Consider the following 24945-nt stretch of genomic DNA (forward strand, 5'->3'; position numbering starts at 1 on the left):
TCATCAAAGGTTATAGTGAGAAGGCAGGTGTATAGTGTTGAGTGGGATCTGGGATCAGCCCTGATGGAATGGCAGAGCAGTCTCACTGGTCTGAATGGCCAAATTCTGCTCCTCTGTTTTATGGTCTTAAGCTGTTCCTGAATCGCTGAGTGTGTGCCTTCAGGCTTCTGTACCTCCTTTTTAACAGTAATAGTATAAAGCGGGCAGGACCTGGGTGGTGGGGATCCTTAATGATGGATGCTGCCTTCCTAATGCACCTTGAAGATGTCTTCGATACTACTGGCAGTAGTATCCATGGTGGAGATGAGTATCTTTATAAGTTTCTGCAACTTATTTCAATCTTGTGCAGTAGCTCCCACCCCACCATACCAGGCAGCAATGCAGCTAGTCAGAATGCTCTCCACAGTACATTTATATAAGTGTTATAGTTGACAAACTGAATCTCCTCATACTCCTTATGAAATATAGCTACTGCCTTGCCTTCCTCATAGTTGTATCAATATGTTGTGTCCAGATTAGGCCCTCACAGATAATTGAATTGCTCACTCCCTCCACTTCTGATCTCTCTTTGAGAATTGGTTTGTGTTCCCTTGTCTTACCCTTCCCAAAGTCCACAATCAGCTCTTTGGTCTTGCAGATGTTGAGTGCAAGGTTGTTGCTACGATACCACTCAACTAACTGGAGTATCTCACTCCTGTGCGCACTTTCATACCATCTGAAGTTCTGTCATCAATAGCTGTATCATCAGCAATTTATAGATGGCACTTGAGCTATGCCTAACCACACAGTCATGGGTGTAGAGCAAATAGAGCAGTGGCTAAGCACACATCTCTGTGGTGTGCCAGTGTTGATTGTCAGCGTGGTGGTGACGTTATTTCCAATCAGCACAGGTTGTGGTCATCCAAAGTTCAAAGTAAAATTTATTATCAGAGTACATACATGTCACCACATACAACCCTGTGATTATTCTCTTGCATTTATACCTAGCAAATCTATAAAACAGTAACTGTAAACCAGATCAATGGACAACAAACTCTGCAAATGAAAATATAAATAAATAGCAATAAATTACAAGAGCATGAAATAACAAGACAAAGAGTCCTTGAAGTCAAATCATTGGTTGTGGGAACATTAGAAATTGAATGAGTGCAGTTACATCCTTCCCATAAAACAAATGGGAAGGATGTAATAGAGAAATAGCAGTCATTTAAAGGAGAAATTATGAAGGTACAGAATCTTTATGTTCCTGTTAGGTTGAAAGGAAAGATTAAAAGTTTGAGAGAGCCATTGTATTCTTAGAGATGGCATATATAATTATCTGGATAGACAGGGTCTGATTAGGAACAGACAACATGGATTTGTGCGTGGAGGGTGTTGTGATGGAAAATAACTGGTTCTTTGAGTCTCAACAGTAGAGGCCTGGACACACACAGTTTTAATAATAAGGAATTTATTTACAAGGGGAAGTTGGGTTAACACAAACAACTACAATATTCTAACAAAAAACATTTAGGGTTAACACGTGGGGAAGGTCGGGTCAACTGTACAATACACAGAAAGAGGTGTGGGGACAGGGTACAGTTACATATACAAAGAACAAGGGAAAAGCACTACAACAGCTATCCCCCTTGACCTTGGATAGCTGCAGTTCCCTTATCAGGACCAATCATAAACCTTCCCAAACATAAATCAATGCACTTACCTTCAATGAGATGGTCTGTAAGAGAGGCTGAGCCAAGCACGTCTCACCTTTTATAGCATGGGGCTGGGTGAGATAATCCAATTAAGGTGACCAATAATTTAGGTGTGCATTGATTAGTTGGGAGGGACCAAATGTTGATTGGCATGTGGTGTGTCCTCCGACCAGCCAGGTGGCAGTGCATGTGTCATGTGGCTGGTATCTCTGGATACAGAGGGTCATATTTGATAAATCTTATTGAAGTTTTTGAAGAGGCTACTGGGAAAGTTGACGAGGGTAAAGCAGTGGATGTTGTCTATATGGACTTCAGTAAGGCCTTTGACAAGGTTCTGCACAGAAGGTTAGTTAGGAAGGTTCAATCTTTAGGTGTTAATATTGAAGTAGTAAAATGGATTCAACAGTGGCTGGATGGGAGATGCCAGAGAGTAGTGGTGGATAACTGTTTGTCAGGTTGGAGGCCGGTGACTAGTGGTGTGCCTCAGGGATCTGTACTAAGTCCAACGTTGTTTGTCATATACGTTAATTATCTGAATGATGGGGTGGTAAATTAGATTAGTAAGTATGCAGATGTTACTAAGATAGGTGGTGTTGTGGATAATTAAGTAGATTTTCAGAGCTTGCAGAGATTTAGGCCAGTTAGAAGAGTGGGCTGAAAGATGGCAGATGGAGTTTAATGCTGATAAGTATGACGTGCTACATTTTGGTAGGACTAATCAAAATAGGACATACATGGTAATTGGTAGGACATTGAAGAATGCAGTAGAGCAGAGTGACCTAGGAATAATGGTGCATAGTTCCCTGAAAGTGGAATCTCATGTGGATAGGGTGGTGAAGAAAGCTTTTGGCATGCTGGCCTTTATAAATCAGAGCATTGAGTATAGGAGTTGGGATGTAATGTTAAAATTGTACAAGGCATTGGTGAGGCCAAATTTGGAGTATTGTGTACCGTTCTGGTCACCAAATTATAGGAAAGATGTCAACAAAATAGAGAGAGTACAGAGGAGATTTACTAGAATGTTACCTGGGTTTCAGCACCTAAGTTACAGAGAAAGGTTGAACAAGTTAGGTCTTTATTCTTTGGAGCGTAGAAGGTTGAGGGGGGACTTGATAGAGGTATTTAAAATTATGAGGGGGATAGATAGAGTTTCCATTGAGAGTAGGGGAGATTCAAACAAGAGAACATGAGTTGACAGTTGGGGGCAAAAGTTTAAGGGTAACACAAGGGGGAATTTCTTTACTCAGAGAGTGGTAGCTGTGTGGAATGAGCTTCCAGTAGAGGCAGAGGCAGGTTCGATATTGTCATTTAAGGTAAAATTGGATAGGTATATGGACAGGAAAGGAATGGGGGGTTATGGGCTGAGTGCAGCTAGGTGGGACTAGGTGAGAGTAAGCGTTTAGCATGGACTAGAAGGGCCGAGATGGCCTGTTTCCGTGCTGTAATTGTTATATGGTTATTCCCTTCTGTCAAAGAGCTTGACGTTTGACGGTAGCAACTGTTCTTGAACCTGGTGGTGTGAGTCTTGAGGCACCTGTATCTTCTACCTAATGGCAGCAGCGAGAAAAGAACATGGTCTGGGTGGTAAGGATTTTTGATATTGGATGCTGCTTTTCTACAACAATGTTTCATGTGGATGTGCTCAATAGTTTTAGGGAGAGTGGGCTTTACCACTACCCTTTTGTAGGATCTTCCACTCAAAGGCATAGCTAATATAGCTAATATAAGGTATCAAATCACTGAGCATATTTGGCGAGGGAACTGTATAAAACCCGCCGCTTAAAGTGGGAGTCGTAGAGTAATAGCTGCTGGTAATCTTGAGTAACAAAATGCTTCATCAGAACACCCGAGACGTCGTCTGTTTATTCCCCTCCATAAATGCTGACTGGCTTGCTGAGATGTGTAAAATGTTAACACTCACTTTCCCTTAAACTGAGATCGAGCATATCCGCAAGCGCACTGTACTTCCTTGGTGAGTGCTCGGGGTGCTGAAGAGAGTGCGGCACCATTGGGCACATGCGCAGTTCAGTAGTAATGGGGAAGGAGTTGGGTGTGACACGGAAGCCGCCATATTGACAGTGAGACAGCAGCCGGGTAGCGGTGGTTCTCTGATTCCTGATCGAAAGTTCGGCTGGAGAGGGTAATGCTGCACACATACGGCTACATGAGGGGCCGGGAGGAGTATGAGTACTCGGGGCCAACACAGCACCGCTTCTCGCCGTATACCTTCAACGGAGGGTGAGTATGAGCTAATTTAGAGTCGTAGGCCGCAGGGAGCGGGAATCCGTGGTCGGTTTGGGTTATGAGGAGTGGAAACGGAGCTGCGGTGGGAGTCGTGTTGGGTGAGTGGAGGAAACACTGGGGAACAGCTCCGGATCAGAATCCTGAATTCGATACCGATATTTTCCCCCGCAGCTGGACAGTCTGGAGTTGTCCGGATGTAAAGAAAACCAGTTCAGAATAAAATACAAACTGAGATGCCTCTAGTTGTGTGCGCCTTGATGACTGTATAATTCGGGCTTGGGCCTCCCTTGTGCTGGATGCAGTAATCGGTTTCGCTCCTTTGAAACCATTCTATGATAGCCCTCGTTTATCGAGGAGTGTTCCTGCAGTTGGTGATATTCAGTTGTCTCCCCCCACTCATTGTTTGGATGTAAACTTTTTATTTAGATTACTGAAAATGTTTATGAATTGATTCTGTTTCAGCATACGATCCTCAACCAAACTACTGTTAATCGGGGCAGCCGTTTATTTGGGACACTATGACGCTTAATTGGAGCAGGAGACTTGCTGAAAAATTTCTAACTAGCATCAGTCACGTGGCTGTTAGACACTACACCGTACTTAAGAGTAAACCGTTTTAAAATAGCATCATTTGAGTGTGTCTCTGTTCAAAAAGTAATGAATTTTATCACTGATAGTTGGCGAGAAGTAAGCAGCAAGGCAATTCAGAACGGTTTCAAGCATTCCGGTTTGGAGATGCCAGAAACGGCTGGGATTGAAAATGAAAGGATTTCATTATATCGAGTTAGACATTATGAAGAATTTGAAGGTACTTCACTTTGAATGTTACAATGAAAATGAGGGTTTGGAGGATGCAATCATCTGTTTGTCTATTGCACGAAGGCAGTCCATTATCTATACCAGGTGTCTGCACTGACTTTGTTCATTTGTAGCTAATTAAATGAACATGGCAGATGAATTCCTCAGTTGATCATAACAGGAACTAATACAATTTTATAGTACTGTATTGGTATTAGTGAAGTTCTAATTTGCTTTGTATTTCCTCGAAACTTCGGCTAATTGAGACAGCCATTTAATTGGACCAAAATGTACTTGTCCTCCTGATGTGTGCCAATTAACAGGAATCCACTGTATTGCCATCTTTATAAACAGAAGCATAGAAAACCTACTGCTCAGTACAGGCTCTTTGGCCCACAAAGTTGTGCCAAACATGTCCCTACCTTAGAAATTACTAGGGTTACCCATAGCCCTCTATTTTTCTAAGCTCTATGTACCTATCCAAAAGTCTTTTAAAAGACCCTATCATATCCGCCTCCACCACCGTTGCCGGCAGCCCATTCCACGCACTCACCACTCTCTGTGTGTAAAAAAAACAACAACAACTTAACCCTGACATCTACTCTGTACCAACTTACAGGCATCTTAAAACTATGCCCTCTCGTACTAACCATTTCAGCCCTGGGGAAAAGCCTCTGACTATCCACACAATCAATGCCTCTCATCATCTTATACACCTCTATCAGGTCACCTCTCATCCTCTGTCGCTCCAAGGAGAAAAGGCCAAGTTCACTCAACCTGTTTTCATAAGGCATGCTCCCCAATCCAGCAACATCCTTGTAATTCTCCACTGCACCCTTTCTATGGTTTCCACATCCTTCCTGCAGTGAGGCCACCAGAACTGAGCACAGTACTCCAAGTGGGGTCTTACCAGGGTCCTATATAGCTGCAACATTACCTCTCAGCTCCTAAATTCAATTCTACAATTGATGAAGGCCAATACATCATAAACCTTCTTAACCACAGCATCAGCCTGCACAGCTGCTTTGAGTGTCCTATGGACTTAGACCCCAAGATCCCTCTGATCCTCCACACTGCCAAGAGTCTTACCATTAATGCTATATTTTGTCATATTTGACCTACCAAAATTAACCACTTCTCACTTATCTGGGTTGAACTCCATCTGCCACTTCTCAGCCCAGTTTTGCATCCTATTGATGTCCTGCTATAACCTCTGATAGCCCTCCACACTAACCACAACACCCCCAACCTTAGTGTCATCAGCAAACTTACTCACCCATCCCTCCACTTCCTCATCCAGGTCATTTATAAAAATCACGAAGTGGAGGGGTCCTAGAACAGATCCCTGAGGCACACCAGTAGTCACTGACCTCCATGCAGAATATGACCCGTCTACAACCACTCTTTGCCTTCTATGGCAGAAGACAGAGGGTCATGGTGGAGGGAATACATTCAGATTGGACGGTTGTGACTAGTGGTGTCCCACAAGGATCTGTTCTGGGACCTCTACTTTTTGTGATTTTCATTAACGATCTGGATGTGGGGGTAGAAGGGTGGGTTGGCAAATTTGCAGACGACACAAAGGTTGGTGGTGTTGTAGATAGTGTAGAGGATTGTCGAAGATTGCAGAGAGACATTGATAGGATGCAGAAGTGGGCTGAGAAGTGGCAGATGGAGTTCAACGCAGAGAAGTGTGAGGTGGTACACTTTGGAAGGACAAACTCCAAGACAGAGTACAAAGTAAATGGCAGGATACTTGGTAGTGTGGAGGAGCAGAAGGATCTGGGGGTACATGTCCACAGATCCCTGAAAGTTGCCTCATGGGTAGATAGGGTAGTTAAGAAAACTTATGGGGTGTTAGCTTACATAAGTCGAGGGGTAGAGTTTAAAAGTCGCGATGTAATGATGCAACTGTATAAAACTCTAGTTAGGCTACACTTAGAGTACTGTGTCCAGTTCTGGTTGCCTCACTATAGGAAGGATGTGGAAGCATTGGAAAGGGTACAGAGGAGATTTACCAGGATGCTGCGTGGTTTAGAGAGTATGGATTATGATCAGAGATTAAGGGAGCTAGGGCTTTACTCTTTGGAGAGAAGGAGGACGAGAGGAGACATGATAGAGGTGTACAAGATATTAAGAGGAATAGACAGAGTGGACAGCCAGCACCTCTTCCCCAGGGCACCACTGCTCAGTAGAAGCGGACATGGTTTTAAGGTAAGGGGAGGGAAGTTCAAGGGGGATATTAGAGGAAGGTTTTTCACTCAAGAGAGTGGTTGGTGCATGGAATGCACTGCCTGAGTCAGTTGTGGAGGCAGATATACTAGTGAAGTTTAAGAGACTACTAGACAGGTATATGGAGGAATTTAAGGTGGGGGGGTTATATGGGAGGCAGGGTTTGAAGGTCAGCATAACATTGTGGGCCAAAGGGCCTGTAATGTGCTGTACTATTCTATGTTCTATGGGCAAGCCTGTTGTGGATCCACAAAGCAATGTCCCCTTGGATCCCATGCCTCCTTAGTTTCTCAATAAGCCTTTCATGGGGTACTTTGTCAAATGCCTTGCTGAAATCGATATACACTACATCTACTGCTCTACCTTCATCACTGTGTTTAGTCACATCCTCAAAAAGTTCAATCAGGCTCATAAGGCACGACCTGCCCTTGACAAAGCCATGCTGACTATTCCTATTCATATTATACCTCTCCATATGTTCATAAATCCTGCCTGTCAGGATCTTCTTCATCAACTTAATAACCACTGAACTGAGACTCGCTGGTCTATAATTTCCTGGGCAATCTCTAATCCTTTCCTTGAAGAACATCCGCAACCCTCCAATGTTAGAAATAGGTTCTGTTCTCCGAGCAGAAGAGTGTATTTTTATATGTTCAGTTTAAGCCCTGTTCCAGCCATACTATACTGCATCATGCAGTCACTTCACAACAGCACAGTTGTAGTATAAAATGGAGAATAATGAGCCAGTTTCTTGTTCTTTCATTTTGCTGTTGTCCACATTATTCTAAAGCTAGTCATGAACATTTTGGATCTTCTGCAAATTGGATAGCCTCTAGTATTTGGGATACTGGCTTTCATAAATTGAGAGTTTGAGTTCAGGAGTCGGGATGTTATGTTGAAGTTGTGTAAGATGCTGAAGTGTGCAGTTCTGGTCACCTACCTACAGGAAAGATTTCATTAAGATTGAAAGAGTGCAGAGAAAATTTACAAGTATGTTGGTGGGACTTGAGAATGTGAGTTATGAAGAAAAGTTGAATAAATTAGAACTTTATCCCTGAAGCATAGGGGAATGAGGGGAAGATCTTGTGTGTGGGCCTCCATCAGTCAGAGTTGACAATGGATATTGCATCCTAGCTGCCTGGATATGCAAGTCTGGACAGTACAATATAGAGAGCAAGCTGTTGCCCATGTAGTAAGCTCCCCCTCTCTACGTATCTGATAAATGCTAAAGAATGGCAGGGACTGTTCATAGTTTGGTACCAGCAGCATCGCAGGAGTTGCCAGTCAGCAATGAATTCAATGTAGGACTACCTTGGGGACCCCCACTTCGGATCTTTCCCTTGAAGTTTACTCCCAAAACCTTCCCTGTGAGTGGGTATAGCCACAAGGCAGTGGAGGTTTTAGATCAGGGTTTTCCTTCTTGGTGAGCTGCCAACCATGACTGACAAGCCCCATGTGCAGTGGTATACTAAATTATGAGAGATGTAGATAGAGCAACAGGCAAAGCCGAGGATTCGGGGCCTTCCTCTCCGGAGATTTCTCGATCACACAGCAGCAGCGGCAGCGAAACAGGCATGTCAGAAGTTTCACCAGATGTTTCTCTGTGCTTCTCACATCCGTCCCCATCAAATCAGGATTGTGCACGGCCCCTACTTACAGATAACAGATATTCATTCCTGGAGTGGCTGCGTGCGCTGCCGTCGCGCCGCCATTTTCTCATCAGGTTAATAGTATATTTAACGGAACTAAATTTATGAAAATATTAATTAGTAATATAATAGTAACTAAACCCTCCCAGATATATATATATATGTATAAGAAACCCTATTGGTAGGGAAAAAAACTACCATTTAGTAATTTAAGAAACAACAAAAAAAATCAAACCAAATAGTAGATAAAACGAACAAATCCTTTTATCCTCTTTTCTCAGTCAAATATGTAATTAACCGTTTAAATAGTCAAACTTGAACCATAACTCTTCTTTCCAAAAAAAATCTAATAGGATGTAATGATGAGCAGGTTTTCTTTTATTAATCTGTCAATGAAATATCCAAATAGTCTTCATATATCTTTTCGAAATGTGAGTAATATACAGATAATCAAGCAGCTTTTCAGATAGTTAATTCGGTAGTAACGTCAGTGGCGGTGACAGGTAGAGATTGAACAAAATCCAACGCGACTTTTGGGTCAAAGAAAGTACGTCAGGAAGAATTAGGAGGAAAAACTTTCATTCTTGTCTGGTAACTCAAAGAGGGAAATAGTTTCTTATCATATGCTTGTTTCATTACCAAAGCAGATCTTGCTCTTTGTTCCATTACTTTTGGATAATCTTCATAAAAACAGAGCTCAGACTCATTGAATTTGAAAACTCTCTGTTTTCTTGCCTGTCGCATTATTTGATCTTTAATTTTAAAGTGATGAAAACAAACCAAAATAAATCTTGGTCTGGTTTAGTCTTTAAATTTCGAAGTGGACATCCTGTGCGCTCTTTCAGTAGCAGGCGGCTGTGATACAATAGTCGGAAATAGATCATGAAAGAGCTTACCAAAGTAAACCGTTAAGTCTCCATTTTCAGCTCCTTCTTGCAATCCAACGATTCGTATGTTGCTTTGGCGAGACCTAGTTTCCAAATCAATAATCTTATTACTGTAGTGATGTGGTACACACAGCGCTGAAATAATGACACGCAGTCGGTAGGTCGTTTCGAGACTAGTTTATTCAAACTTCGCGGCGCTGGCATTTAAATCCCTAGCGCCCGCCCTGTCCGGGCGGAAATGACGTCAGAGGTGCATTACCAAAGTCTGCCCCCGCGTGTGGGCTATTTGTGAGCCGGTTCACCTGCGCAGAAAGTGGGTCGCCACATAACACCCCCCCTCCCCCCCCCCAGAACCGGCGATACACCCCCCAATGTCCACAGTCTGGATCAGCCTCTGTTTGGGAGGTCTGCCTCTGCGCCGCGGTGCCTGAAACTCAACCGGCTGCGCCAAGTCCACATGGGCTGGTTTGAGTCGGTCCACCGTGAAAACCTCCTATCTCCCCGCAATGTCCAGAATGTAAGTGGACACGTTGTTGTTGATCACCTTGAATGGCCCCTCGTACGGCCACTGTAGCGGTGCCCGGTGTCTGCCCCTTCATACAAACACAAACTTACAGTTCTGCAGGTCTTTGGGTACATGGGTCGGGGTCCGTCCGTGCTGTGAAGTTGGTATGGGGGCCAGGTTGCCGAGCCTTTCGCGTAGCCTGTCCAGGACTGCTGCGGGTTTTTCCTCTTGCCCCCTTGGGGCTGGTATGAACTCTCCTGGGACAGCCAGGGGCGCACTGTACACCAACTTGGCCGACGAAGCGTGCAGATCCTCTTTGGGCGCTGTGCGAATTCCAAGCAGGACCCAGGGAAGCTCGTCCACCCAGTTAGGTCCTCTCAGGCGGGCCATGAGAGCCGACTTCAAGTGACGGTGGAAGTGTTCCACCAGTCCGTTCGACTGTGGGTGGTAGGCAGTTGTGTGGTGCAGCTGTGTTCCCAACAGGCTGGCCACAGCCAACCACAGGCTGGAGGTGAACTGGGCGCCTCTGTCGGAAGTAATGTGGGCCGGTACCCAGGTTGCGATCAGTGCTCGGGCGCAGGAATCGGCAGATGTGTCGGTGAGCGGGACCGCCTCTGGCCACCTCGTGAACCGGTCTACCATAGTTAGGAGTTACCGCACTCCTCGGGACACTGGTAGGGGGCCCACGATATCCACATGAATGTGGTCGAACCTCTGGTGGGTGGGTTCGAACTGCTGCGGTGGGGCTTTAGTGTGCCGCTGTACCTTGGCTGTTTGGCACTGCGCTCACATTCTGGCCCATTCACTGACCTGCTTGCGAAGTCCGTGCCATGCGAACTTGCTGGAGACCAGCCGGACGATTGTCCTGATAGATGGGTGTGCCAAACTGAATGGAGTCGAAAACTCGTCACCTGCAGGCTGCCGGGACGATGGGGCGAGGTTGGCCGGTAGCCACGTCGCACAGGGGGGTCCTATCACCTGGGCCTACAAGAAAGTCTTACAGCTGCAAACCCGAGACTGTGGTCCTGTAGCTGGGCATCTTGTCGTCTGCCTGCTGTGCCTCCGCCAGTGCTGCATAATCCACCCCCAGGGACAGGGCCTGGACAGCTGGTCTGGAGAGTGTGTCCGCCACGACATTGTCCATTCCCGAGACATGTTGGATGTCATGTACTCGAAGATGTAGGACAGATGTCGCTGCTGGCGAGCTGACCAGGGATCGGACACCTTCGTGAACGCTAAAGTCAAACGGTTTGTGGTCCGTGAATGCGGCAAACGGCCTGCTTTCTAAGAAGTACCTGAAATGCTGGATTGCCAGATACAGTGCGAACAGCTCCTGGTCAAAAGCACTGTACTTGAGTTTGGGTGGTCGTAGGTGCTTGCTGAAGAACACCAGGGGTTGCCAGCGCCCCTCGATGAGCTGCTCCAGCACCCCGCCGACTGCTGTGTCGGATGCGTCCACCGTGAGGGCGGTCGGAACGTCCGTTCTGGGGTGCACCAGCATCGCGACATCTGCCAAGGCTTCCTTGGCTTTAATGAAAATGGTCGCGGACTCCTTGTCTCAAGTAATGTCCTTACCTTTACCCGACATCAGGGTGTACAAAGGGCGCATGATACGGGCTGCTGAGGGGAGGAAACGGTGGCAGTTCACCATACCAACGAACTCCTGCAGGCCTTTGACCATGTTGGGCCGGGCAAAGTGGCGGATCGCGTCTACCTTGGCGGGCAGAGGTGTTGTCCTGTCTTTGGTAATCCTGTGGCCCAAGAAGTCGATGGTATCGAGACCGAACTGGCGTTTGGCTGGGTTGATCGTGAGGCCGAAGTCACTCAGGCGGGAGTAAAGCTGGCGGAGGTGGGACAGATGCTGCTGACGACAGTTGCTGGCTATAAGGATGTCGTCCAAATAGATGAACGCAAAGTCCAGATCGCGTCCCACCCCGTCCATTAGCCGCTGGAATGTCTGTGCGGCATTCTTCAGGCCGAACGGCATTTGGAGGAACTCTAACAGGCCGAACGGGGTGATGAGTGCTGTTTTGGGGATGTCTTCAGGATGCACCAGGATTTGATGGTATCCCCAGATGAGGTCTACTTTGGAAAAGATTCTTGCCCCGTGCAGGTTTGCTGCAAAGTCCTGTATGTGCGGCACAGGGTAACGGTCTGGAGTGGTAGCCTCGTTCAGTCTGCAGTAGTCGCCGCATGGTCTCCAACCCCCGGCTGCTTTGGGCACCATGTGCGGGGGGAGGCCCATGGGCTGTCGGAGCTCCATACGATCCCCAATTCCTCCATCCTCTTGAACTCCTCCTTCGCCGGGGGAAGCTTTTCCAGGGGGAGCCTTCGTGCGCGGGCATGGAGGGGTGGTCCCTGGGTCGGAATGTGGTGCTGTACCCCATGTCTGGGCATGGCTGCCGTGAACTGCGGTGCCAGAATCGATGGAAAGTCTACCAGGATTGGATTCTGGTGAATTCGTTGCCCGACAGCGTGATGGAGTCCAGGTGTGGGGCCGGCAACTTGGCTTCACCCAGGGAGAATGTCTGGAAAGTCTCGGCATGTACGAGTCTTTTCCCTTGCAAGTCGACCAGCAGGCTGTGAGCTCGCAAGAAGTCCGCCCCCAGGAGTGGTTGGGCCACCGCGGCCAGTGTGAAGTCCCACGTGAACCAGCTGGCGCTGAACTGCAGCTGCACTGTGCGGGTCCGTATTGTGCTGCCGTTTGCGGCTCTCAGGGTGGGTCCTGGCTTCCTGTTGCGGGTGTTGTACCCCGTCGGGGGCAAGACGCTGATCTCCGCTCCAGTGTCGACTGAGAAGCGGCGTCCCGACTGTTTGTCCCAGACATACAAGAGGCTGTCCTGGTGGCCAGCCGCCATAGTCATTAGCGGCAGCTGGCCCTGGCCCTTGCAGGGCGGACGACAACGGCGGGCTTTTGTGCCCCACCACTGGTGGTCGAAACACCACTGTTCACTGGCCTCCTCACTCCTTCCTCTGTGTTGGGCGCATGGCCTGGTAATCTGATGGACGCTCTCCCTCTTGGCTTTCCACAGCACTTCTGCCCGGGCCGCCACCTTCCGGGGGTCACTGAAATCTGCGTCGGCCAGCAGCAGATGTACGTCCTCGGGCAGTCGCTCTAGGAATGCTTGCTCGAACTTGAGGCAGGGCTTGTGTCCGTCAGCCAGGGACAGCATCTCGTTCATCAATGCTGACGGCAGTCTGTCTCCCAAACTGTCCAGGTGAAGCAGGCAGGCACCCCGCTCACGCCGTGAAAGACCAAGGGTCCCAATGAGCAGCGCCTTGAATGCTTCATATTTGCCTTCTTCTGGGGGCGACTGTACGAAATCCACAACCTGGGCAGCCGTCTCCTGGTCAGGGGCACTCACCACGTGGTAGTAACGCATGGAATCAGAGGATATCTGCTGAATCTGGAACTGGGTTTCTGCTTCGCTAAACCACACGCGTGGTCGCAGTGTCCAGAAAGTTGGCAGTTTTAGCGGAACTGCGTGAACAGATGAAGAGTCAGTCATCTTTGGTCTAAATCCCGTTTGGACCGTCGGGGTCACCAATGTAGCGATGTGCTGCACAGCGCTGAAATAACGACACGCAGTCGGTAAGTCGTTTCGAGACTAGTTTATTCAAACTTCGCAGCGCTGGCATTTAAGTCCCTAGTGCTCGCCCTCTCCGGGTGGAAATGACATCAGAGGTGCATTACCAAAGTCTCCCCCCGCACGCTGGCTATTTGTGAGCCGGTTCGCCTGCGCAGAAAGTGGGTCGCCACATTACGATATTTTTCCAAACGGGTTGTAGTTTCAGACAGTTTTTGGCTGAAATTGACTTAAATTCCTCTTAGTAACTTGAGTTTCCACATCTTTAAGTTTTCCCAGAAATAACTTCATTTCATTATTATTCTTTTCCAGTTGATCTTTAACTGCCTTATTCTGATCTTGGATTGATTTCAGAGTACGAACGATATCTTCAGCCCATGCTGCCATTTCATCAAGTCTTTCCTTCGGCATCTTCCCTTTTCCATTATCTTTGTCAGTGGGTTCATGCGGATTCTTCCCACTTCTCGTAGACGTAGACATATTACTCCCCTTCAAGAATCAGCAATTAAAATTTTTAAATTCGAAATTTAAGCTGGGGGGAGGGAGAGAAAACTAAGAGCAGCACAGAATTAGTGCTACTCCATCAATAGACAGAGGTGGTCTCTGGGTGTGGTTCTTTTGTATCATGTAACAGGGGTTTTAATAGTTACATGGATGAGATGGGTATTGATGGCTACATTCTGTCTGCAGGTAGATGGGACTAGGTTGGCATGCACTAGATGGAATGAAGGACCTGTAATAATTCCACTTGCAGTGATCAGATTTGTTGGACTCAGTTCTGCAATTTGTCTTTGTAGATCTTGAGCTCATACGTGGGTAGCAGTTGAATAATATTATTAAAGGCAAGGAGACTGCAGATGCTGGAATCAGGAGCAAAAGAAAATGCTGGAGGAATTGGGTGGGTCAGGAAGTGTCACTGCTGGGAAATGGGCAGTTGATGTTTAGGGTCAAACTCCTCCATTAGGCAGCTGTAAAGCTTTTGTCAGTTGTTCCTTTACCTTTAATATCAGCTCCAAAAAAATGTCATAGGACTTGAGCAACAGGAAGTCTTTGAAAAGTGAGGGAGATCTGAACTGGGAAGCATAGGGTGGAAGTACTGGTTTAATTATTACTACTCATTTTCTGGCTTGCAGCACTCAAGTAATAACAAGTGGGCTGAACTGTGGGTGCAGGATTATTGCTGGCAGACTCCCAGTGCAGAGTTTTTGTGATTCTACTATTTATGATCTTCTCACCTTGCACATATAATGGAGGGCAAGTAAGTGATTGGGGATGACTGAAAAGGGGAGAGAGGTCCAGTGATGCAGTGGGAATGTCTTACACCAAACTTTCCTTGTTTTTTTTTTCAACTGTCAACCTATAGCTGGGGAGTCCTCAGTGCTTTCAAAATTTTGACAAGGATATTTTAAAGACTGTTAAGTAATTTAAAAGTAATGTAAATTGGGTAGAAATACTTCAAAAATAAAAACATAACTAAAATAACTTGCCTTCTCCTTTGTTTGACCCCTATTGAAACCAATAGTAGCAATGATTCTGTGCTGGGTCTAATCAACGTCTAGCAGGAAAAGATGCAAGTTTTTTTTATTTTTAGTCCTATCTTTCATCCAAAAAGGAAGACCACCATTGTTGGCCTTCATGTGGAACCTGGTATATGCATGTAAATAGCCAAATATTGTTTGGTTCTTTGTGTGTTGCTGAAAAGCTACTAATTTTATAACTGGTTACACATTGTTTAATTTTTCACAGGGCAGTCTGTGGTACTCTAAATTAATGTAAGGTGCTATTTAAATTCACTAGATACTCATTAAAGCAAATGAATCCTGCAGGTACTGTTTGCAGTGTGGGTATGTGGGAAAAAAAGCATTGCCTTTAAAGAAGTAATGAACGTTAATAATTGTTTCTTTTCTTTCTCTTTGGAATGTTAATTTTGACATTTTCTTCCATCCACTCTTGTTTCATCACTAAAGAACTGTGCTGGCCTTAGCTGGGGAAGACTTTTCCATTGTTGCTTCAGATACACGACTGAGTGAGGGTTATTCCATTCACAGCCGAGACTCATCCAAGTGCTACAAATTGTAAGTCTAAAAATGTGCATGTCAACTAATAGTTCACGGTGAATGTTACTTTGACTTTCTTTTTCAATGGCTTTGGAGTATTTTTGAAACTGTAATAATGGGTTAATTTCCAACAATTGTATTATCATGTACCTAATGCATTAGCTGTTAAATGAAAGCTGTTGTAATGTGCCAGAGAGACAATGAAGCTAGTGGGTACAGAAGTGTTTTATTCAACAAAAACTAGCAGTAGGCATCATATTGAGACCCTTTTAGGGGGAGAGTCCCCACTCCAGACACCCAGAATGGATATTAATCAGTATTGTCTGATTGTCAATTCACATGCCCACATCGCCCAGGGTTGCATTTTAAATTTAATGTACAACCCACTTTCAGGTCTAAAGATTGGTTGCTGACGTTAATATTTGCTATATACCCTAATTCCAGAATAAATAACTTGGCTGATGAAAGGCAGTAAACAACCCAGTTTCGCAGGTTTGGCCATCTTGTATTCCATTAGGGGGTATTGGATATGATGTTGGGTATTTTGCTTTGACCTTTTGCACCAGATTAAGATTTCTTTCAGGGACTCTGCTGTGGTCCATTATAAACATTAATGATTCTGCAGATGCTGGAAATCCAGATGAACACACACAATATGTGGAGGAACTCAGCAGGTGAGGCACTACGCAGCACCTATGGAGAGGGATAAATAAACGAGTCGATATTTCAGGCCAAGATCAAAACCTCAAGTCCAAGTTCTAGTCCAAAACCTCAACTGTTTCTCCATAGATGCTACTTGACCTGCTGAGTTCCTCCAGCATTTGGTGTGTGTTGTTCTTGTCATTATGTTGTTCAAAGTAAAGACTAGGTCCTAACTTCATAGTCTGAGCTGTGTCATCACATTTTAAATTGCCTGCTTCTCTTCTTGGACCTCTGCAGTTACCTTTGTGTGTAAAGGTTCCTCACTGCGCAATTTCTCCTTTCCTGTATGTCACCATTAACCGTAGACTGCTTGTAATCTAATGAATGTCTATTAAGGTGGTAAACATGATGCAAAGTGTGCTCCCACAGTAATCTAATCTCTCTTGATTAAGTACTTTGATTGCATTAGTATGGTATAACCTTTGCTGACCCTTTTTAATAATTTATGATTAGGACAGACCAAACTGTGATTGGATGCACTGGATTCCATGGAGACTGTCTTACGCTGACAAAAATCATTGATGCAAGATTAAAGGTACAGACAGTCTTGTAAAGTGAAACTGTTACTTATTCATAAATGCCAAGCTGCTTTGGGAATTGAGGTTGGGAGTGGGAAATCATCATAGCATAATTTTACCTGCGTACCTTTTGGTGTAAGGTGAGTTAGAAACATAGAAAACCTATAGCACAATACAGGCCCTTCGACCTACAAAGCTGTGCTGAACATATCCTTACCTTAGAAATTTACCTAGGGTTAGTTTTCCGAAGAGAGCCCTGACCCCCTCCAGAAGAGCTAAAAGGTTTGGCTAACTTTAAAAATGTTGATAAGCTAAACGGAAGCAAAAATAGACGGTGCTATACTTATCTCGAGAAATACTTACTATAATGTGGATTTTATATTACTCAATTATTTTTTATTCATTCATTCACTCCTTTTTCCCCACCTAAATGAGAGTATATATATGGGAGGAATACACATGGAAATCTTTTCTGTGTAATGGATATAGATTTGTTCACTTACTTTTATGGGTACTGCAATGCGGGCCCTCAACTCACAGGTAAGAGGGGCTATCCCCCACAGCTAGATGTTTCCTGTAGCTTAACCTAGGGTCATCTACTAGAGACCTCAGCCTTAGAATCACTCTTTCGTTGCCTTTTTTAAAAATTATTCGTATTTCTTGGTTCTTATTTGTTCAGGGAGTAGATCGATTAAGTTTTATGCTGCTAATTTCAATAATATATTGACAGATAAATACACATATAACCATATAGCAATTACAGCATGGAAACAGGCCATCTTGGCCCTTCTAGTCCGTGCCGAACACTTACTCTCACCTAGTCCCATCTAACTGCACTCAGCTCATAACCCTCCATTCCTTTCCTGTCCATATACCTATCCAAATTTTTTTTAAATGACAAAATCGAACCTGCCTCTACCACTTCCACTGGAAGCTCATTCCACACAGCTACCACTCTCTGAGTAAAGAAGATCCCCCTCGTGTTACCCCTGAACCTTTGCCCTTTAACTCTCAACTCATGCCCTCTTGTTTGAATCTCCCCTACTCTCAATGGAAAAAGCCTATCCACGTCAGCTCTATCTATCCCCCTCATAATTTTAAATACCTCTATCAAGTCCCCCCTCAATCTTCCACGCTCCAAAGAATAAGGACCTAACTTGTTCAACCTCTCTCTGTAACTTAGTTGCTGAAACCCAGGTAACATTCTAGAAAATCTCTTCTGTACTCTCTCTATTTTGTAGACATCTTTCCTATAATTCGGTGACCAGAACTGTACACAATACTCCAAATTTGGCCTCACCAATGCCTTGTAAAATTTTAACATTACATCCCAACTCCTATACTCAATGCTCTGATTTATAAAGGCCAGCATTACCAAAAGCTTTCTTCACCACCCTATGCACATGAGATTCCACCTTCAGGGAACTATGCACCATTATTCCTAGATCACTCTGTTCTACTGCATTCTTCAATGCCCTACCATTTACATGTATGTCCTATTTTGATTAGTCCGATCAAAATGTAGCACCTCACACTTATCAGCATTAAACTCCATCTGCCATCTTTCAGCCCACTCTTCTAACTGGCCTAAATTTCTCTGCAAGCTCTGAAAACCTACTTCATTATCCACAACACCACCTATCTTATTATCATCTGCATACTTACTAATCCAATTTACCACCCCATCATCCAGATCATTAATGTATATGACAAACGACATTGGACCCAGTACAGATCCCTGAGGCACACCAGCCTCCAACCTGACAAACAGTTATCCACCACTACTCTCTGGCATCTTCCATCCAACCACTGTTGAATAAATTTTACTACTTCAATATTAATACATAACGATTGAACATTCCTAACTAACCTTCTGTGCAGATCCTTATCAAAGGCTTTACTGAAGTCCATATAGACAACATCCACTGCTTTACCCTCGTCAACTTTCCTAGTAACCTCTTCAAAAAATACAATAAGGTTTGTCAAACATGACCTTCCACGCACAAATCCATGTTGACTGTTCCTAATCAGACCCTGTCTATCCAGATAATTATGTATACCATCTCTAAGAATACTTTCCAGTAATTTACCCACCACTGACGTCAAATTTACAGGCCTATAATTGCTAGGTTTACTCTTAGAACCCTTTTTAAACAATGGAACCACATGAGCCACACGCCAATCCTCCGGCACCATCCCCATTTCTAATGACATTTGAAATATTCCTGTCAGAGCCCCTGCTATTTCTGCACTAACTTCCCTCAAGGTCCTAGAGAATATCCTGTCAGCACTTTTATATTCTTTAAAAGCACCGATACTTCCTTTTATTTAAACATCATAGTTTCCATAACTGCCCTACTTGTTTCCCTTACCTTACACAATTCAATATCCTTCTCCTTAGTGAATACCGAAGAAAAGAAATAGTTCAAAATCTCCCCCGTCTCTTTTGGCTCCACACATAGCTGTCCACTCTTGATTCTCTATGGGACCAATTTTATCCCTCACTATCCCTTTGCTATTATTATAACTGTAGAAACCCTTTGGATTTATTTTCACCTTACTTGCCAAAGCAATCTCATATCTTTTAGCTTTTCTAATTTCTTTCTTAAAATTCTTTATATTCCTCGAGCACCTCATTTACTCCATGCTGCCTATATTTATTGTAGATCTCTCTTTTTCCAAACCAAGTTTCCAATATCCCTTGAAAACCATGGCTCTATCAAACTTTTAACCTTGCCTTTCAACCTAACAGGAATATAAAGATTCTGTACCCTCAAAATTTCACCTTTAAGTGACCTCCATTTCTCTATTACATCCTTCCCATAAAACAAATTGTCCCAATCAACTTCCTCTAAATCCTTTCGCATCTCCTCAAAGTTAGCCTTTCTCCAATCAGAAATCTCAACCGTGGGTCCAGTCCTATCCTTCTCCATAATTATATTGAAACTAATGGCATTGTGATCACTGGACCCGAAGTGCTCCCCAACACATACCTCCATCACCTGACCTATTTCATTCCCTAACAGGAGATCCAACACTGCCCCTTCTCTAGTTGGTACCTCTATTGCTGCAAAAAACTATCCTGCACACATTTTACAAACTCCAAACCATCCAGCCCTTTTACAGCATGGGCTTCCCAGTCTATGTTTGGAAAATTAAAATCTCCCACAATCACAACGTTGTGCTTACTACAAATATCTGCTATCTCCTTACAAATTTGCTCCTCCAATTCTCGCTCCCCATTAGGTGGTCTATAATACACCCCTATAAGTGTTACTATACCTTTTGCATTCCTCAGTTCTACCCAAATAGTCTCCCTAGACGAGCCCTCTAATCTATCCTGCCAAAGCAGCGCTGTAATATTTTCTCTCACAAGCAATGCAACACCTCCCCCTCTTGTCCCTCCGATTCTATCACACCTGAAGCAACGAAATCCAGGAATATTTAGTTGCGAATCACACCCCTCCTGCAACCATGTTTCACTAATAGCTACAACATCATATTTCCAGGTATCAATCTATGCTCTAAGCTCATCCACCTTTCTTATAATGCTCTTACCATTAAAATAGATGCATTTAAGAAACCCTCCACCTCTTACTCTGTTTTTCCCTAATGGTACAAACAACTTTATTATCTTTTTCTTCCTTCTCCCCTACATCTTCGGTCTGAGCGCTCCCCTTCTCTGTCCACTGCCTATCCTCCCTCACACACTGTCTACTAGCTTTCTCTATTTGTGAACTAACCCCCTCTCCCCTAGTCTCTTCAAATTGATTCCCACCCCCCCAACCATTCTAGTTTAAAGTCTCCCCAGTAGCCTTCGCAAATCTCCCCGCCAGGATCTTGGTCCTCCTAGGATTCAAATACAACCCATCCTTTTTGTACAGGTCGCACCTGCCCCAAAAAAGGTCCCAATGATCCAGAAACTTGAATCCCTGCCCCCTGCTCCAATCCCTCAGCCACACATTTATCCTCCACCTCATTCCATTCCTACTCTCACTGTCGCGTGGCACAGGCAGTAATCCTGAGATTACTACCTTTGCAGTCCTTCTTCTCAACTCCCTGCCTAACTGCCTATATTCTCCTTTCAGGACCTCTTCCCTTTTCATACCTACGTTATTGGTACCAATATGTACCACAACATCTGGCTCCTCACACTCCCACTTCAGGATATTTTGGGCGCAATCAGAAACATCCCAGACCCTGGCACCAGGGAAGCAAACTACCATCCAGGTCTCCTGATTGCGTCCATAGAATTGCCTGTCTGACCCCCTAACTATCAAGTACCCTATTACTACTGCCTTCCTTTTCCGTTCCCTACCCTTCTGAGCTACAGGGCCGGACTCTGTGCCGGAGGCATGGTCACTGTTGCTTCCCCCAGGTAGGCTGTCCCCCCAACAGTACTCAAACATGAGTACTTATTGTCAAGGGGTACAGCCACTGGGGTACTCTCTAGTACCTGCCCCTTCCCCTTCCTGACCGTGACCCACCTATCTGCCTCCCGTGGCCCCGGAGTGACCACCTGCCTGTAACTCCTCTCTATCACCTCCTCACTCTCCCTGACCAGACAAAAGTTATCAAGCTGCAGCTCCAGTTCCCTAACACGGTCCCTTAGGAGCTGCAGCTCAGCGCACCCGACGCAGATGTGGACGTCCAGGAGGCTAGGAGACTCCAGGACCTCCCACATCCGACACCAAGAACAACAAGCTGCCCTCTCACTCATACTTCCCCTTTCCTCAAATAACAGAAAAAATTGAAAACACAACCTACCTTGCCTCGCCTGTTTCCGCTTAAGCCCATTAAGCCCAAACCCTTAAGGCTTCACTCTGTTCCCGGCTCACTCCGCTGCCCGCTGTATAAGGCTGTGTCCCTTTTAAACCTTCTGCACTTCACTGCCCGATGTCACATGCCTGCGCAGTCCCTCTTAACTCCGATGAGAAGAAGAAAAAATCAAAATGGCTCCCATCAGCACTCTTGCTCTGATTCTTAGTCTCCCTTCTCCAAATTAAACCCAAATCAGGATTTCTGACCTTTTAAATCTTCCCCGCTTTACTGCCCGATATCACACGCCTGCGCAGTCCCGCCTCTCTTGACTCCAATGAGAAGAAGAAAAAATCAAAATGACTCCTGCTCCAATTCTCAGTCTTCCTTCGCCAAATTTCCACATGTAGTATGGCTAAGGACAAAGTAAAATTCATTTCTTTTAATGGCAATGGGCTGTTAAATCCAATCAAATATAGTAGAATTCTATCCAAAATGAAAAAAGAACAAGCCCATATAGTATATTTACAGGAAACTCACTTAAGTGATAATGAATATGGAAAACTAAAGCGAATGGGCTTCACTAATTTGTTTTTCTCCTCATGTAAATCAGGACATAGGAGAGGAGTTGCTATTCTTATCTCAAGCAAGCTAAATTTTGAAAAAGTATTCGAAATGGGAGTTAAGGAGGTCAGATATATTCTGGTAAGGGGGAATATAGATGGAAATTCAGTTACTCTGTTGAATATATATACACCCCCCCCCCCCCCCCCAGGAAGTGATATTGGTTTCTTTCAGAAAATTACTAATATTATGGTAACAGAAACAGAAGGTCATCTGATATGTGGGGGAGACTTATTGACAATTACAACCAAAGTTAGACTCTTCCAATAGAAAAACCTATGAAACAAAATCCGTACATAAGAAAGTTAATATACTTTTTGAGGATGTTTGTCTAATTGATATATGGAGGGACCTTTTCCCCAACAGAAGGAATTACATTCATTATTCTGCCCCCCTCCACTCTGTAAATACAAGAATGGACTATTTCATAACATTTGGAAAAGACAAATACAAAATAAACACCTGTGGGATTGGGACAATAGATGTAAGTGACCATGCACCTATATATCTATTTGTTGATTTTTGACCTACAACCAAAGAATACTATTTGGAAACTAAATTCAAGTCTACTCAATGATCCCTACTTCAAGGAACAAATTAAAAAAGAAATTGGTCTTTACTTGGAATTCAATGATAATGGAGAGGTTTCTCCTCCCATACTCTGAAGGCTGTTTTAAGAGGTTGGTGCGTGGCCTAGTGGATAAGGCATCGGTCTATGATCTGAAGGTCACTGGTTCGAGCCTCAGCTGAGGCAGCGTATTGTGTCCTTGAGCAAGGCACTCAACAACATATTGCCCTACAATGGCACCGGTGCCAAGCTGCTTGGGTCCTAGTGCCCTTCCTTTGGACAACATCGGTGGTTTGGAGAGGGGAAGGCTTGCAGCTTGGGCAACTGCTGGTCTCCCATACAACCCTGCCCATGCCTGTGCCCTGGAAACCTTCCAAAGCGCAAATCCATGGTCTCACGAGACTAACGGATGCCTATTATTATTATTATTGTTGTTTTAAGAGGGAAAATTATAGTGCTATCTTCATATAAGAATATAATAAGGAATAAAATAGAGGAATTACAAAATAGGCTGAAGGAACTAAAAAAAACAAATTGAATTTGGCACAGGATACGTTAGGAAAATTTAAGAATTAGGAATGAAATTAATAGTTTGGCTACACAAGAAATCAGGAAAAATTTAATTTTTCTGAAACAGACATTATGAAAGTGGATCTAAGTATAAAAATACTGGTGTGGAAATTGAAAAAAAAGGATAGTGGAAAATATAATTCACAGAATTAGGGATCCAAGAACAAAAATGATGAAAAATAAGCTAAGTGAAATTCAAGAAGCTTTTGAAGTGTTTTGCAAAACTTTGTATTCCAAAGTTCCAGGGGGAAGCATAACCCAAATTGACACCTTCCTGAATTCTCTAGAGTTACCCACTTTAAGCGAAGAACAAAATAGAACGATGACTGCTGACATAACTGAAGTTGAATTAAAAGCTGCAATTAGTAGGCTTAAATTAAGCAAGACACCAGGATCAGATGGGTATACGGCAGAGTGGTACAAAGAATTTAAAAATGAGTTAATTCCTGTCTTACTCCCTACATTGAACTGGGCTCAAAAAAAGGCACAGATGCCACCCAACTGGAAGGAAGCAATAATCTCAGCTATACTGAAAGAAAGCAAGGATAAAATGGAATGTGAGTCATTTAGACCAATATCGGTTCTTAATGTAGACTATGGGTTATTTACTCCATCATGGCCAAACGATTAGAAGTTTCTACCCATACTGATACACCAGGATCAGACAGGTTTTATACAACAATGCCAAACACAAGGCAATATACAAAGGACACTTCACATTATGGATCATATACACAAAAATAAAATCGAAGTAATAGTGATAGCGTGGGTGCTGAAAAGGCATTTGATTCGGTTAATTGGAATTTTCTTTACAGAGTTTTACATAGATTTGGTTCCATGAAACAGTTATTAAAACAGGCACTATATGACAACCCTACTGGTAGGATTAAAATCAATGGATATTTATCAAATAGTTTTACCCTAGAAAGGGGCACGAGATTGGGTTGTGCATGGTCATCGCTACTTTTTGCATTGTATCTGGAACCATTAGCTCAATACATTAGACAAAATGAAGATATCAGGGGACAGAGCATAAATTGGCCTGTTACGTGGATAACATTTTGATCTATCTAGGGCAACCAACATACTCTTTACCTAAATTGATGCAATCCTTTGAACAATATGGTCAATTATCAGGATACAAGTTCAACAAAGATAAAACCCAATTACTTTCATAGAACTATAGCCCACCAAGAGAAATTGAAATTAGATATCCCTGGGCATGGCACACAGAGTCTTTCAAATATTTGGGCATCATTATGCCAAAAGATTTGGCAAAATTATCAATGCAATTATCAGCCTATATATAAAAAAATTAAGGAAGATATGACAAGAAGGAACCTAATTCCTTTTTTTAAGTCTCAATTCAAGGATTGAATCTATTAAAATGAATATACTGCCCAGACTAATATATCTCTTTCAGACCCTACCAATAGAGATTAATCAAAATCAATTCAATGACTGGAACAAAATGTTATCAAGATATATTTAGCAAGGTAAAAGGCCTAGAGTTTGTCTCAAAACTTTGCAATTAGCCAAGGAAAATGGGGGA

General features: G+C 44.0%; 1 protein-coding gene across 1 annotated transcript in view; it reads left to right on the plus strand.

Moving 5' to 3' along the window:
- Positions 1-3736: 3736 nt before the first annotated feature.
- psmb1 (proteasome 20S subunit beta 1) overlaps positions 3737-24945 on the plus strand; it is a 40856-nt gene continuing 19647 nt past the window's right edge. The window contains exons 1-3 of the mRNA XM_073051609.1: positions 3737-3932; positions 15564-15671; positions 16809-16890. Of these exons, the coding sequence (XP_072907710.1) occupies positions 3838-3932; positions 15564-15671; positions 16809-16890 (285 nt within the window). The 5' untranslated portion in view covers positions 3737-3837. The remainder of the gene's footprint in view (positions 3933-15563; positions 15672-16808; positions 16891-24945) is intronic.

The sequence above is a fragment of the Hemitrygon akajei genome, chromosome 7 (assembly GCF_048418815.1).
Source record: "Hemitrygon akajei chromosome 7, sHemAka1.3, whole genome shotgun sequence".
In the NCBI taxonomy this organism is placed as follows: Eukaryota; Metazoa; Chordata; class Chondrichthyes; order Myliobatiformes; family Dasyatidae; genus Hemitrygon; species Hemitrygon akajei.